The 14,792-nt window shown below is 42.5% G+C and overlaps 1 protein-coding gene across 4 annotated transcripts; it reads right to left on the bottom strand.

Annotated features, from left to right (window-relative positions):
• Positions 1–37: 37 nt before the first annotated feature.
• PDCD2 (programmed cell death 2) lies at positions 38–13,478 on the bottom strand. Of its 4 annotated transcripts, none has more exons than XR_012644984.1 (7): positions 13,161–13,478; positions 12,072–12,314; positions 8,785–8,946; positions 6,557–6,672; positions 5,149–6,085; positions 3,827–3,943; positions 2,193–2,212 (listed from the first exon to the last, which is right to left on the bottom strand). XR_012644984.1 is itself a non-coding variant. In XM_074990202.1 (6 exons), the coding sequence occupies exons 1-6, from the start codon at positions 13,444–13,446 to the stop codon at positions 2,051–2,053; spliced, it is 1,086 nt and encodes a 361-aa protein (XP_074846303.1). In that variant the 5' UTR covers positions 13,447–13,478; the 3' UTR covers positions 38–2,050. The 4 variants fall into 4 exon arrangements, 2 of the variants coding, with proteins under 2 accessions (XP_074846303.1, XP_074846304.1); XR_012644985.1 differs by lacking the exon at positions 2,193–2,212 and having other exon boundaries at positions 5,149–5,177; positions 5,953–6,085; XM_074990202.1 differs by lacking the exon at positions 5,149–6,085 and having other exon boundaries at positions 38–2,212.
• Positions 13,479–14,792: the final 1,314 nt, after the last annotated feature.

Genomic DNA, 14,792 nt, shown 5'->3' with positions numbered 1-14,792 from the left:
AAAAGTAATCCTGCTTGACCTTTGCTGCTGTAATGTGGTAAGTGCATGTTGTAGAAATATGTAATGTCTGAATACTTGTCTTTTTATAATACTTTCTTAATAACAAGCCAGTATTAAAGCATTGCATTTGTCATGATTTCACCCTATTTTCTCAAAATAGTGATTATTTTTACTAAAATCTGCTTTGATTATAAACAGTGGGATATTTTAGACACCAGTATTAACATTGATTTCACTCTTTTGGGGTATTTTTACTTTACAGTATCTTCTGCTTGGTTTTATAAAGACTTAAGTCATGAATCGGTTTAGCTTCATGTTCTATTGCATCTGAATGATATTTATGCACAAATATACAGCTAATGTTTGGCTGAAAATGAACTGGAAATCTTGTTTAATTGAAGTGGTGATGGTAAAGAAATTCTGCTAAATTCAGGCTCCAACTTTTACCTCTTCAGCAGTTTCCCCCATCTGTTAAAAGTTTGTGTAATGTCAGACTTTAAGATCTTTGAGACTGTAGTAGAATGCAAAGTACTAATCTCTCACACTTCACTATATAAATAAGGAACCTTCCTTTTTCACTTCAGCTGGAGACAAGTTGAGGGAGTGAAGTTAAGATCCCTGCCTCCTTAGAGCTGAGATGGTTCAGGGAAATTCTACTGATGGTAACCCTTTCATGAACTGTACAGTCAAGCTTTCTGGGTGCCTTCAAATGTTTTAAAGATAAAATACAAGTGAGAGCAGCCTGGCTGAATTCTCATGTTTGCTCAGCCTAATTATTTTAAACTAGATAACAAACTGCTGTTTCTAAAATACAGCCTGAGAAAAGGAAGAAACTGTCAAACTGCAGTTCTGTATTTCCCCGATATTGTACAGTAAACCCTTGAGAAGCACAAGTTTGATTTGTGCTTAACTCAAGTATCACAAGCCAAGGCACTGCAGCAGGGAGTTGCTTGAGGTATTAATGTACCAGAACAGTTACCTGGAATGTAAATTCTCTGCCAAAAGGTGAGGTGGAACTGGAATTCAGTTTCCTTTTAAATAATCCAATATGCATCTGTATAGAGGGAAATTATTTTTGCCTCACAAAAACAACAGTGCAAATGTAGTTTCTCTTAAGATGAAGAAACTACTGTCACACTAAAGGGAAAAAAGCTAGAAATGAAAATAGTTACTGCAAAATGTAAAACTTCAGTTTACTGTAACAGTGAACTGAATAATTACCACTGCTGCAGCAGCACCTTCACAGCTATGGAGTAAACTGTACAAACCAACACATCAACCACACCTGCTATAGAAGCATGCGTTATTTGTCAGTTTATATTGTAAGCGCTTCCTTCTTTTCCACAGTGCTATGCACTGATTGTAATCTTTGGCAGGGACTAAGTTTCTCTAATACAATATAGCTAGAGTTAGAATAAGAGATCCACACCAACTGGACTAGATCCCTGGTAGCAGTAACTGCAAAATATTTGTTTTGGTTTGCTGGCCTCATCTCTCACTCAATAGGTAATTACATAAAGTAAATCTGCACTATCAAGCCGTGAGTGACAAAGTACATTAACTCAACTGGCAGTTAGGTAAATCATGCAGTAAGTAGCTGGGTTTCAAATATAAGCAGATAGTGTTTAAGAAAATGCTGATGACACAGCAGTGAATTTAAAGTGTCTGAACAAGCCTGAAATTGACAGTTCTCTGAATCTAGGAGCACAAGAGGTGTGTTAGTTTTTTTTTATAAAGTAGTCGCTAGTTTCACTCAAACAACTGCACTGTAAAGTGAAACTTTCAACCATTTGGTTTCACTGTCCACCCTGAAATAAAAGCTGAATTATGGTAGAAAAACAAAGCCAAGTTTATGTATACTGATGAGACAGAACAAAAATAAATGTTTAAATTCAACAGTGCCTGTTTTAATATTTAATTACAAAAAGATAATACAATAGCTCCTTAATATTAAATACAAGTTCAATTACCTTTTTTCCTTCTTGCAATGAACACATATGTACTGCAAGTGTTACAAAATCAATTCATTTCTTTACAGAAACATTTCTAGTTATGTAGAGTCTGCAATAATATCCTGCTTCCAGATAAACTCTTCCATATATCCATTTGCTTGGTTACAGTTTTCAGCACATGTATAGACTACAAGGGTTCCCCAGTCAATACTATCTCCAAGGCTGTCAACCTTCAGGTGGGTCAGGAGCTGGGGCATAACCTGAAAAGACATAATTTATCATTAGGATGTGTAACGCAGCTGTATTTTCCACTTGTTTTAATTTAGGATGTTAGGCCCTTTCCCATAAGCAGTCTTGTCATGCTTCTTTTACTGTGCATGCTTATGCAGCAGATGATAGCTGCAATAAATAGAACCAAAATATTTCAGTAACTGAAAACACTAGCAAACATTCATTAAGACAGGTCAAGAACAGGGCTCTGGGTGTGGTGTTTTGGAGTAAGAGAAGAGGTATGATGGACAATGCAATGCACTGTTTGAAATGCTACATCCAGTAAAGTTACAAAATTTTAAATTGTTTAACACTAGAATTGGAAGGAACCTTGAGAGGTCATCAGTGCTAGTTCCCTGCCCTCATGGCAGAACCAAGCACCATCCAGAGTCCTCTAGACCATCTCTGATAGGTGTTTATCCACCCTGCTCTTAAATACCTTCCTAGACCATTTATTCCAGTGTTTAGTTTTTCCTCAGGTCCAGTGTAAATCTCACTTGCTGCAGTTTAAGCCCACTGCTTCTTGTCCTATTCTCAGAGGCCAAGGAGAGCAATTCCCTCCCTCCTTGTAACTTGCTGTCATATCCCCCGTCTTCTCTTTTCTAAACTAAATATACCCAATTCTTTCAGTCTTCCCTCATAGCTCATGTTCTCTAGACCTTTAATCACTCTTGTTGCTCTCTCTGGACTTTCTCCACATATTTCTAGCATCTGCATGTAGAGGCTACACTTGGTAGTGACTGACAGGAAGAGGTTTTCCTTGATAGGTAACTGGGCAGAGCAGCAATAATGAAACCCAGCACCAGATTTCCCTTTCCCTCTGTTTATTTTCTCTACTGTCAGCCATGTGGCAGAACACCCCCTTGCACAAACCAGACCCTCTTCCAAAAGGAAGAGGGGAGCCACAAACTTTGACCTTCATGGTGAAAGCATCCCATAACAAAGTCTGGGAGTCCTCCTGACAATATCCTAATGTGGTCTTCACTCATTACATTTTTCCACAGAATTAGATACTGCATTTAGAAGACATTCGTGTGACCCTCAGCTGGAGAGAAAAGGTATACCATTGTGTTGGCTACAAAAACAGATCAGGAGAAAAAAAAGTACAGGTTGAACCTCTCATCTATCACCCTGCGGACCAGATCAGTGCTGTAGGAGAGAATATGACAAGCCATGGGAAGTCAGTATTATCTAGTAGCAGTACCAACACTACCATTGCTTACTGGGCTCTCACAAGACAGTTTGGGGTAAATTCTAGCTAAATAATAACAGAACACTGAGAGCCAGGGCCCATGGCTGTGAACAATCCTTATGTGAGCACAGAAAACTTGGGCATGCCCATAACAAGTGGTCATTGAGTGAACTAAAATCATGCCAGATTATGAATGTTGCCAGACTAGAGAGGTTCAACCTGTATTATTTACTGCATGATGATAATCTCGTAAGAAAACCGTTATACTAGTACCAGAGGCTTCTACACTTTAGCACAGCTATCCTAAGAATTCAAATATTCCTTTTGCTTTAGCCATAGGCTAAAACTTCTGTTTCAGACTTAACAGGTTTTTAATACACCAAAAATTATGCCCTTCTACCAGTTCACATACTTGGAATTCAAATATCCTTTGCGCACCACATGAACAATTTGGGATGTCTTCCATCTGAGGAATGTTTTCACCAGAGATCCATAGGGGGCCTTCTCCTCCTCGACAGTATCTGAGAATCTGAAATTGAACAGAAGTAGTACGTAAGTGTTTTCAGCTATAAAAATAACAACCATAGATGTTTAATTTGACACTGCTTGATTGTTTACCCTACCAATACTTATTAGCAAAGTCCACTGTAATTGTATAGAAGTTTTCTTAAAAAAATTAAGTAGACCTTTACTTTATATGATTTGACTGCTTAAGGAAACAAATGCCAGAATTTCCCCAAGCCATCCTAGTCCAGTAATACTTTGCTTGTCCACAAAAGATTACTAAATAGAAATAAGTCTCCCAGATGAGATGGCATTCACCCAAGAATTCTGAAGGAACTCAAATGTGAAACTGCAGAACTACTAACTATAGCTGGTAACCTGTCATATAAAATCAGCTTCTGTTCCAAATGACTGGAGGATAGCTAATGTGATGCCAATCTTTAAAAAGGGCTCCAAAGGAGATCCTGGCAACTACAGTCTGACTTCAGTACAGGGTAAACTGGTTGAAACTCTAGTAAAGGACATACCTGTCAGACATTGTTGAACATAATTTGTTGGGGAACCATCACCACTGCTTTTGTAAAGAAAGTTGTGCCTCACCAATCTATTAGAATTTTTTAAAAGGTCAGCAAGCATGTGGACAAGGGGGATCCTGTGGATATGGTGTACTTAGATTTTTAGAAAAGTTGGAAAAGGTACCTCACCAAAGGTTCTTTAAAAAGTTAACTGTCATGGGATAAGAGGGAAGGGTCCTCTCTTGGACTGGTAACTAGTTAAGATTGGAAACAAAGGGTAGGAATAAATAGACAGTTTTCAGAATGGAGAGAGGTAAACAGTGGCATCCCCCAGAGGTCTGCATTAGGACCAGTCCTATTTATAGATCATCTGGAAAAGAGAAACAGCAAGGTGGCAAAATTTGCAGATGACACAAAACTACTGAAAATAGTGAAGTCCCAAGCAGACTGAAGAGCTACAAAACAATCTTAATAAACTGGGTGATTGCAATGGGTGGCAGATGAAATTCAATACTGCAAAATGCAAAGTAATGCACATTGGAAAATATAATCCCAACTATACATATAAAATGATGGGGTCTGACTTAGCTGTTACCACTCAAGAAAGAGTTGTTCTCTGAAAACATCTGCTCAATGTGCAGCAGCAGTCAAAAAAGCTAAGTGTTGGGAATCATTAAGAAAGGAACAGATAATAAAACAGAAAATGTCATATTACCTCTATATAAATCCATGGTACGTCCACATCTGAAATGCGATGTGCAAATGTGGTCACCCCATCTCAGAAAAGATATATTGGAATTGGAAAGGTTCAGAAAAAGGCAATGAAAATCATTAAGATTATGGACTGTCTGCCATATGAGGAGAGAGTAATAAGACTGGGAGACTTTTTAGCTTGGAAAAATGATGATTAAGGGGGGCTATGACAGAGGTGTATAAAATTATAACTGGTGTGGAGAAAGTAAATAGTGTTATTTACTCCTTCTCACAACATGAGAACTAGGGGTCACCAAATGAAGTTAACAGGCAGCAGGTTTAAAACAAACAATAGGAAATTTTTTCACCCAACACACAGATAACCTGTGGAACTCCTTGATGGAGGATGTTGTGAAGGCCGAGACTATAGTAGAGTTTAAAAAAGAACTACATTCATGGAGGATAGGTCCATCAATGGCTATAAGCCAGGATGGGCGTGGAGGGTGTTCCTAGCCTCTGTTTGCCAGATGCTGGGAATGGGCAACAGGAACTTGATCGCTTGATTACCTGTTCTGTTCTTTCCCTCTGGGGCACCTGGCATTGGCCACTGTCAGAAGACAGGGTACTGGGCTTGATGGACCTATGGTCTGACCCAGTATGGCTGTTGTTATGTCAAAACCCAAAAACAACAACTTGACTCAATATTCCTGTTTGGGAGTAGGATAAGGACACTGATTCATCCACAGTAACAAAGGGAATCTGTAGCAGGTACTGGGATAGAATCCAGATCTCTCCATTCACAGTTCTGTATCTTTAAGGACAATACCTCTCTGACTCTCACGCCTGAGTGAAAGTGATGCACTTCCATCTTGCAGCATGAATACTGGTTGGTTCTTTTCCTCCTCCCAACCAACCAAACAAACAAAAAAGAGGAAGCAGGACAACACGTGATGGTCCTACTGGAGAATGGGAAAAGAGGATGACACTCAGCTTGCTTTTTCTCTCTCCACAAAAGGGCAGCAGATCCCCCTCTCCCTGTGACTCCCAATGCTGCTCAACCCCCGCCACCTTTGCTGTATTTCTACTCACCTAGGATTCGTAAGATTTTCTAAATCATACGTGAGTATCTTAATTTATCAAGCCTTAAGAAAGCTTGTTTTAATACAACAAAAGCTGTCACCTTGCTACAAAAATCCAGATGGTTTTGTATCAGGAGCTTTTATTGCATGTTGGTGGACTGGATGATCTAGTGAAACTTCTTTCCATTTTGACCTCAATTATTTAAGATATTTGTACCAAAAGAGGCACAATCTATAAAGAAACAATTAGGATCAAGCATCAAGGTTGCAATACATATCCCAAAAATAAAGTAGGCCTCCATCTTTTGACCATTAGGTGGCTAGTCTTTTAAAAGATACTTTTCCTTTTACCTGTTCTGGTTCCGCAGCTATTTGATTTTTAAACTTTTGGAAAATCTTGTCCTCTTGAGTCTCATGTTTTGCCATTGCCTCCAATCCCTCATCATCTAGTGACTCAAACCCTTCACCTGAAGGGGAAAAAGGTAACACCAAGTTAACACAATATAGCCAGAGTTATAGCTTACAAACTAGTATTTGTGTCTCTATCTTCCAAAATGAGCTCAAGCATCCAATATTCAGGAAAGCAAACTGCGACAGCAGACACAAGTCTGTCTGGAGAGCCAACAGATTCAGTTTTGTGATCCACTAGTTCTGTACTATTTTAAGCATCCATTTCAATATCAGAGCATTAGACAGAAGCAAGCACGATGGACAGAATTCGTTTAGGAATTGCGTGTCAGACACGAAGAACAAAACTGATGTACTTTCTGAAGTTGGCACTAAAAAAAGAACAATGAAATGTGCACGTGGGAATCAGTAAATTTACAACTTTATCAGATGGGTAAGCTGTGTTAGTCTGTACCTGCAAAAACAATGAGAAGATGCATCTGAAAGTGGGTTGTTGCCCAGAACAGCTTACGCACCAAAATATGTTAGTCTATAAGGTGCCACAGGACTTCTTGCTGTTTTTACAACTTTAAAAATTTAACAATTGAACATACCTTTGTTTACATCCCTTCTAAAATGCTTATCATTCACCATCAGTTTAGTTGTACCACCCTCTAGCTTTAATAAACCACAGCCATAAAGTTTGACAATATTAAGTAATGGTTAAATTAAGAGTTCACTTAGAGCAGTATAATTTCACCTGTTTCACTTACCCTTCACAAAAAGAATATACCGTTTTAGTTCAGAGATAAAGGATATTTTTGGAGAATTCTGCACCAAAAAATTAAAAATTCTGCAGACTATATTTTACAATTCTACATATTTTGTCTAAGTAACCACACCAGTTTCAATTATATTCATAATTTATTTCAGAGCACCTGTCAGCAACTATAACAATACAAACAAAAAATGTTCCCCCAGGAATAGTGCGTTAAAATGCCTATGATAGCATAATTCCTCTGCCACCTACGCTCCTGAGCCCTGCCACAGGTGCTCCGAGCCCAGCCACTTGCATCTCTTAGCACCTAGAGAAATAAAGAAACTCCTAGTACAACACAGCTCCTCTTCTTCTGCCCCTTCCCTCCAGAGCCCAGCCACAGCCTAGCTGTGAGATTCCCTCCATCTCAGACACCAACACTAACCTCCTACCCTCACAGAGCCTAAGGATCTGACTGAAAAACAGCCCGATGCTAGATCCTGGGCTTATGTGAAGTCTCCTACAGGATGCCTCCTTCCTTCAGAGTTTGTGGAGAATTATAGCTGCTCGGAACCTTCCAGCTTTGCCCTCCTCTCTGGGCTCTGTCAGTCCAGCAACCACTACAGATGACAAGCAACTCTGTAGCCCATTTCTGTGGGGGGGGAAGGGGGAGGGAGGGAAAGGAAAGGAAATTCTGCATAGAACATTAATTTCTATACAAACACTGCAACATGCAATCATGCAAAATTCCCACACTTTAAAAAAAATTAAACAGGTTTAAGCTTTCTTCTAGCACAGGCCGGATTTTAAGTACAGGTGGCTAAGGGTCCATCTATACTTAAATGGAGATGGACCATCTGGTAAAGATGTGCAAAATCGTCAGGTTGACAGGGGAAACGCTCCCAACCTCCCTCAACGAGGGCAGAGCTTATAGTTGACTGCAGATACGTGGATTCTAGCTACATGATTGCCGCAGCTAGAATGGAGTATCTGCAGTCTTCTGTCAGGTCTAATGTAGACCAAGCCTAAGTATTTTAAAAGCTATGAATTACAAATGGTCTCCAAAAATAAACCTAGATGCTAAGTCTTCAGGAAATTCCCCTACCTAACCAGAACACTCGCACAATACTATTAATCTAGTCTCTAGTTACCTTATTAGCCTATCAAATAAAATTTAAAAAAGGTAATCTGAATGAATCATCTGTACTTTTACACACATCATAAATGACATGCGCAGCAATGAACTATATTTATCAGACACAGTTGCCATAATTATTTTTTTTCCATTTTCTTCACTGATGATTTGTAAACTAATCCTTTGTAATATGTAGTTTATAATTAGCATTTGATTAAAAATCACTAAATATTCCAATTTGTGAAGCAACACACAAAGCATAAAGAAATCTCTCTCTTGGAAGCCCATTTTATTTCTTACTTGTACTGCCTGAAGCCTCCAGTTCTTCATGTTGCTCCAAGTCCTTTTGTGTATCTGCATCTGTTTGACTGTCACCAGGCATTTCCATTTCCTCAGGTTCTATTACAATTTCATACTCTGGAAAAAGGAACTTGTGATCTGGAATTACAGTGTCCAACTGAGCTGAAACACACAAGAGAACTCCTGGTTTTTTATCATTTCACCGCTTTATGCTATATAAGGGATGTTAAAATTTAACCGGTAAGCCTCACTCTAAAGGGATGAGGCCTACTGGTTACAATTAAGTAGTACGGGCTGTAACAGCCTCCTGAATGCAGCAGGCAGAGGGTTGCATCAGCTCCACAAGGCTATTGCAGGCATGAGTGCTTCAGCTGGGCTGGTGTAGCCCTGTCCACAGTGGCCTGGAGAGAAGGTATGAGGGAAAGGGTACCTGGGGCCACCATGGACAGGGACTTCTCTGGCCCAGATGGAGCACCCCTGTCCATAATGCTCCCAGGATGGGTCACTGCAGATGGGTTGCTCCAGCCCAACTGGGTTGGAGTGGCCTCCTCAGCTGGCTCCCACCCCCACATCTGTTTCACTGGTTAACCGATTAAATGGGATTTTACACCCCTATGCTATATTGCACATTCTCACTAAAGAGCCGCTTAAAATGGTGGCTGTCCAAGTTAGCAAGGTAAATATGATTATTTATGAAGTGGTAGTGCTGTGAGGCACTGCAAAAATGAATAAAATAAGAACAGTCCCTGAACTTACTGTCCAGTACTAATAGAAGGATGCAACAGGCTGATGAACACAAAATTTGAGGGTATGATGGGCTGCAATAAAAAATATAGAATCGACAGAGACATGTTTGCCTTAATAAGTACAGTACAATCTCGACATTTGCAAGTGCCACATTTGCGAATTCAATTATTCACCAGTGGCCTCACTTCTGCAGGGATCACCAGCAGCTGCTGTGGCTTCCCCCAGGCCCCAAGAGCTGAGAGCCGCTGGTTCCCCAGGCAGGGAGTGCTGCATTCGCCACTTCCCTGCGCAGGGAGCACCCACAGCTGTTGCTTCCCCAGGCTCTGAGCCCCACCTGCTTACCCCCATTTGTGAAAATCAACATTCGCGAGGGTTCTGAATACACGAATGTTGAGACCCTACTGTAGTCTTGGTGGTGCAAGTATGAGAAAAATCTTTCCCTTTACAGGGACTTGTTCCAGTAGCTTAAAAAATATCAGTTCTGGGCTAAGAGTGGAGGCAGCATTTCAAAGGGGCCAGGAGCTCTGGCTGCCGCCACTGCTGGAAACACAGGCCCCTTTGTCACAATTGTCAGGGTGCCTGCCTGCCTGCTAGAATATTTTCCTTCTGCCAACCTTGACTGTATCCCTTTAAGAATGAACTTTACATGTTCCTTTACATTTTACAATTAAAATGCCTTAAAAATGCCCCAACAAGGGGAAAAAAATCAATTTATGCATATTTTATTATTTATGACATATGAAAGCCAGACAACTGTCATTGAGAAATATCAGATATATTAGGGAAAAAAAAAACTTTTAATCCTTGTTTTCACTAAAAAAAAAATGTTTGGATATGGATTGGGGCTTTGTAACTCTTTGTTGAAGGGTGATGATGCTGAATCTTGAACTGAAAAAATCTTTTTTCCCATGTATCTGAGTTAAATAGGATTTTTACATGTCTATTTATATACAGAGAGAGAAAAAGACACCCTTATTTCTCAGTTGCTCTTCTGATTAAATAGATTTGCTAATTTTCAGGAGAGGTACAGGAGACAAAATCTTAATCTCAGAAGTGTAAATCTAGCAATAGAGGAACATGCAAAAACATTTTGCAGCAAGGAAAATTTTGGTTAGTTGTTAGGAAAATCTTTCAAACTATAAGGGTAGTTAAGCCCTGGAACAGCCTTCCAAGAGAGGCAGTGGAACCTGCACCATTTTTAAGAACATGCTGAAGAAATATGTATCAGAGATGATCTCAGGTTACTTGTTACTTTTGCAACACTACTAAATTCTTGAACAGTGCCATATTATTTTGGTAGCAATACCAGTATCATTACTATTTTGCATATTTTCTTTAATGTTTGGCACAATTTATGCAAGAGCAAATAATGGGTAAATTTGTTTGCTGTATTTTTCATCTTGTCATGCCCCTGATAGTGTTATGACTTGGCTCAGTATATTCAGTCAGGACTGCGAAATGCAAAGAGTTAAGTCTGCAACTCATTTTTATGCAGAAGATGACATCCTATTTTCCATCACCAGTCCTCTTCTCTGGTTCATTACAAAGGAACAATTTACATGTCTCTGACCAAATATAAGATTCCACATTAAAAACTAGGTTATATGACACATTCATCTACTTATAAGCAACAATTAGTTACTTATAAACAATATTAACTAACAGGGACTGTGGGGACTTATTTGTTCATCCTAAATATATCTGGCAGGGGATATTGTGACTTCTGTTACTCTCATTGAGACTGCATACTGATAGAGCATTTGCTTATGTAATATATAGAGAGCTGTGTTAATCTGTATTCCAACAAAACCAACAGTCACACAGCACTTTAAAGACTAACAAAATAACAAAAGCTCATCACCTAATAAATTATTTTGTTAGTCTTTAAAGTGCTACATGCCTGCTGGTTTCTTAAGCAATATACAGGTATAGACATGACACATTAAAAACACTTAGATCCTTACTACTTGACATGAGGTAAGTTCTCCTAATGATTCTCTTTCCTCCTCATATTAATAATCACTTCCCAGCATGGTTAATGCAGTTCCATTTTGGACCGTAGAAGGAACGTAACTCATGTACTTTAACCATGAATCATATTGAAACAACAGACTAACCATCATCACTGAATATTGAATACATCTATAAATAGAATCAAAACTTCTTATTCTGTTTATAGGAGAACAGTCTGATTTTTCCTAATTGTTTACAGAGATTTATGACATAATAAAGATGTGAATATGTTCTAGTCAATTTAGAAGGAAATACAGATTAGTGCCATTGCTCCTGTGCACTGTATTGTCTCTAACAAAAGAATGTAAAAATAATAGTCTGGTTGATTAAAGAATGTAAGTAACTAATTGAACATGCATCATACTTTTGTTCCAGCCTGCACCACAGTTTAAGAAGTTTACTTTAAAAATATAAAAGCAAACAAAAACCAAAACCAAAAAAACCCAACCAACCAAGCCACCTGGCAGCATTGCACTATCTTCTAGACAGAATCCTCTCAGGTTTATTTTAAATTCTGCTTCACTCACCTGACTGTGCACAAGAAAGTTTGTGTCCCAGTTTCCAGTCTACAATCTGATGCTCTTTACTGCAGTAATGGGCTCTGTGACATTTAGAACATGCCTTGGGCCCTAAACAGCCACAGACTCTACACAGATGAGTTCCACATTGAAGCTGCAGGCTCACAGGAGAATGCTGTTCAGGAGGGGGTGTTTCAGATGGTGGGTCATGGGAATAAGTGTCATTCCTCCTGGGAAGCTGGTTCCTAAAAACTTGAAAGAAAGACAGGTGTTAAGGGACCAAACACTGTTTGTCCAATGAGCAGCAGCACAGGGAAGTTACCAAAAGCTCGAGGGATCTTATTATCATAGAGCCAGATGAGACCTCAGGAGGTCATCAAGTCCAAACTCCGGCTCAAAGCAGGACTAACTCCAACTAAACCATCCAAGCCAGGGCTTTGCCAAGTCGGGACTTAAAGACCTCTAGGGAAAGAGACTCTACAACCTTCCTAGACAATCCATTCTAGTGCTTCCCCCCCCCCCAATATCTAACCTAGACTGCACCTTGACACCATTGTGCCTTGTTCTGTCATCGGTCATCACAGAGCACTCTCACTTCATCCTCCCTGGAACCTCTATTCAGACAATTGCAGGCTGTTATCAAATCACCCCTCACTTTTCTCTTCTGCAGATTTAATAAGCCCAAATCCCTCAGCCTCGCCTCATCAGTCAGCCCCTAATCATTATTGTTGCCCTCCCGCTCCCTGACTCTCTCCAGTGTTTCCACACCCTTGCTGTAAGGGTCTGGGTTATTACTAGTTGCACAGCGGTGGCACTAGGCCACCTCCCCCTCCCCAGTGCCGTACAAAGGCAGGGCACTGTCCCGGCCCCAACATGTGTACATCCCGGGGGCTGAAGGCCACCTGTGGTGGGAGCCACGGAAGAAAGGGGGTGGGGGAAAGAGGTCCGCGTGGAGTTGGTGCTGCCTAAAGGAGGCGTTGCCCCCCACCCCTCGGCGTGTAAGAGCCTCAGGGAGGAGAGGGACCGCTGCCACGGGGCCGGGCGGGATGGGGGCGTCTCAGCCCGGGACTGCGGCGGGACGGGGGGCGGGTCCCTCACCTCGCAGTGGCCCCTGGGTCCCGGGCCGATAGCAGGCGGGCTCGCGGCAGCAGAAGACGAAGAGGCCGCGGTGGAAGGCGTCGGGGCGCCCGGGCAGCGGCGCGTAGAGCTGCAGCAGGAAGGCGCACGGCCGCCCGCACCGCCCGCAGCGCAGCTCGGCGGGCCCCGGCAGCCCGCATTCCCCCAGCCACGCCGGCCGCCCCCCCACCTTGCTGGGGAACTGGGCGCTGCGTAGGCGCCACGGGGCCGCCGCCTCCGCGAACCCCAGCTCCACGCGCGAGCCCATCCCCGCGGCCTGCGCCCGACGGCGCGCGTGCACCGGAAGCGCGCGGTGCTCAAACGCGTCCGGCCGGCTCCCTTACCGGAAGTGCACGGTGCTCAAACGCGTCCGGCCGAGTCTCCCAACTCCGCCGCCTCCGGCCGGCCGACGGCTCGGTGCGTCACTGGTCGCGCGTGGCGGCGCCTGCCCCGGGCGGGGGCCGGCTCTTCGTCCCTTGCTCCCGCGTCAGACTTGCGCGAGTAGCCGCCCATCCCCCACTTGGGCGCGAGCCCGGGGTTCTTCCCCTCATCCAGCCCCGGTCCTGGGAGGGAGGCGTGGGCGCGCGCTGCCGGTAGACCCAGCTTGGGCAGCAGGAGGTGATGCTTTATGGGAGTGAGAGGGGTTCGATTTCGCGTGCCCGGTGCGGACGCGTGAAATCGAATGCCCAGGGCTTAACCGTTGACCCCGTACGCCTGTCAGTGCGGAGTAAGGGAGGCCAACAGGAGAATTTCTCCCTTCGATCTCCCTCAGTGAGCGCGGGCAGGTCAGTTGATTCCAGCGACGCGAGTGCCAGAGCTGGAAGTGCGCTATCTAAGACAGACGCCAACGTCTAAGCTAGAGGCGCCCCGAGTCAGGCATAGTTTTGGTAAAAATCATGGACAGGTCATGAGCAGCCAACAAAAACTTCAGTCCCAGTGACCTATCCATGATGCGCCCGGGGAACATCCCCATGACAGCCCCATTCAGAGGCCTCAGAACATCAAGCCTCAATGACAGTTTTCTAAATTAAATCTTTATCCTCACTCAGTACTAGGGCAAGCCCCTCTAGGCCTACTCCGTCTCTCTTCTCTAAGTTGGGGAAAAACCCTATGCCTGGCCCTGGGAGCCAGTAGTACCAGAGCTGTAAAAGAAGTGGGTATGTTTAACTTTACAGCTCAATAGAGGAGGACACAAGGCAGAATCTAAACTAATATGCAGGGCTTTAATTTCAGAAATCAGTGAAACTAGACAACCCTGGTCTTAAAATGCATCTCTGGGGCATTCACTGATTACGAAAACTTGACTTGGAAGCACCATGGAGCCTGTATCCCCCTTAAACAGCAGCAAAAGTGTTTTAGCTTTATTCGGGAAAGGTCCGTTCTTGCCCTTGTCCATTTTCTATTGACAATCACAGTCATGTCCTGTAACAGCAGTTCTCAACTAGGGATCCACCAAGCAGAGCTTGAGCTAGACTCATGCTGGTGAGGCAAAAGCTCAGGAAACAAGTTTTCAGGAGTTCCCCTTATAGCATGGGGCCCTGTACCCTCCCCTAATGCCAGTCCTGGCTTTTATATGCTGGGGGGCCAGGGGGAACAGTGCTGGTGGGCCAGGAT

Source organism: Carettochelys insculpta, chromosome 3 (genome assembly GCF_033958435.1).
Source record: "Carettochelys insculpta isolate YL-2023 chromosome 3, ASM3395843v1, whole genome shotgun sequence".
Taxonomy (NCBI): domain Eukaryota; kingdom Metazoa; phylum Chordata; order Testudines; family Carettochelyidae; genus Carettochelys; species Carettochelys insculpta.
This window is presented reverse-complemented; position numbering and strand designations above follow the sequence as displayed.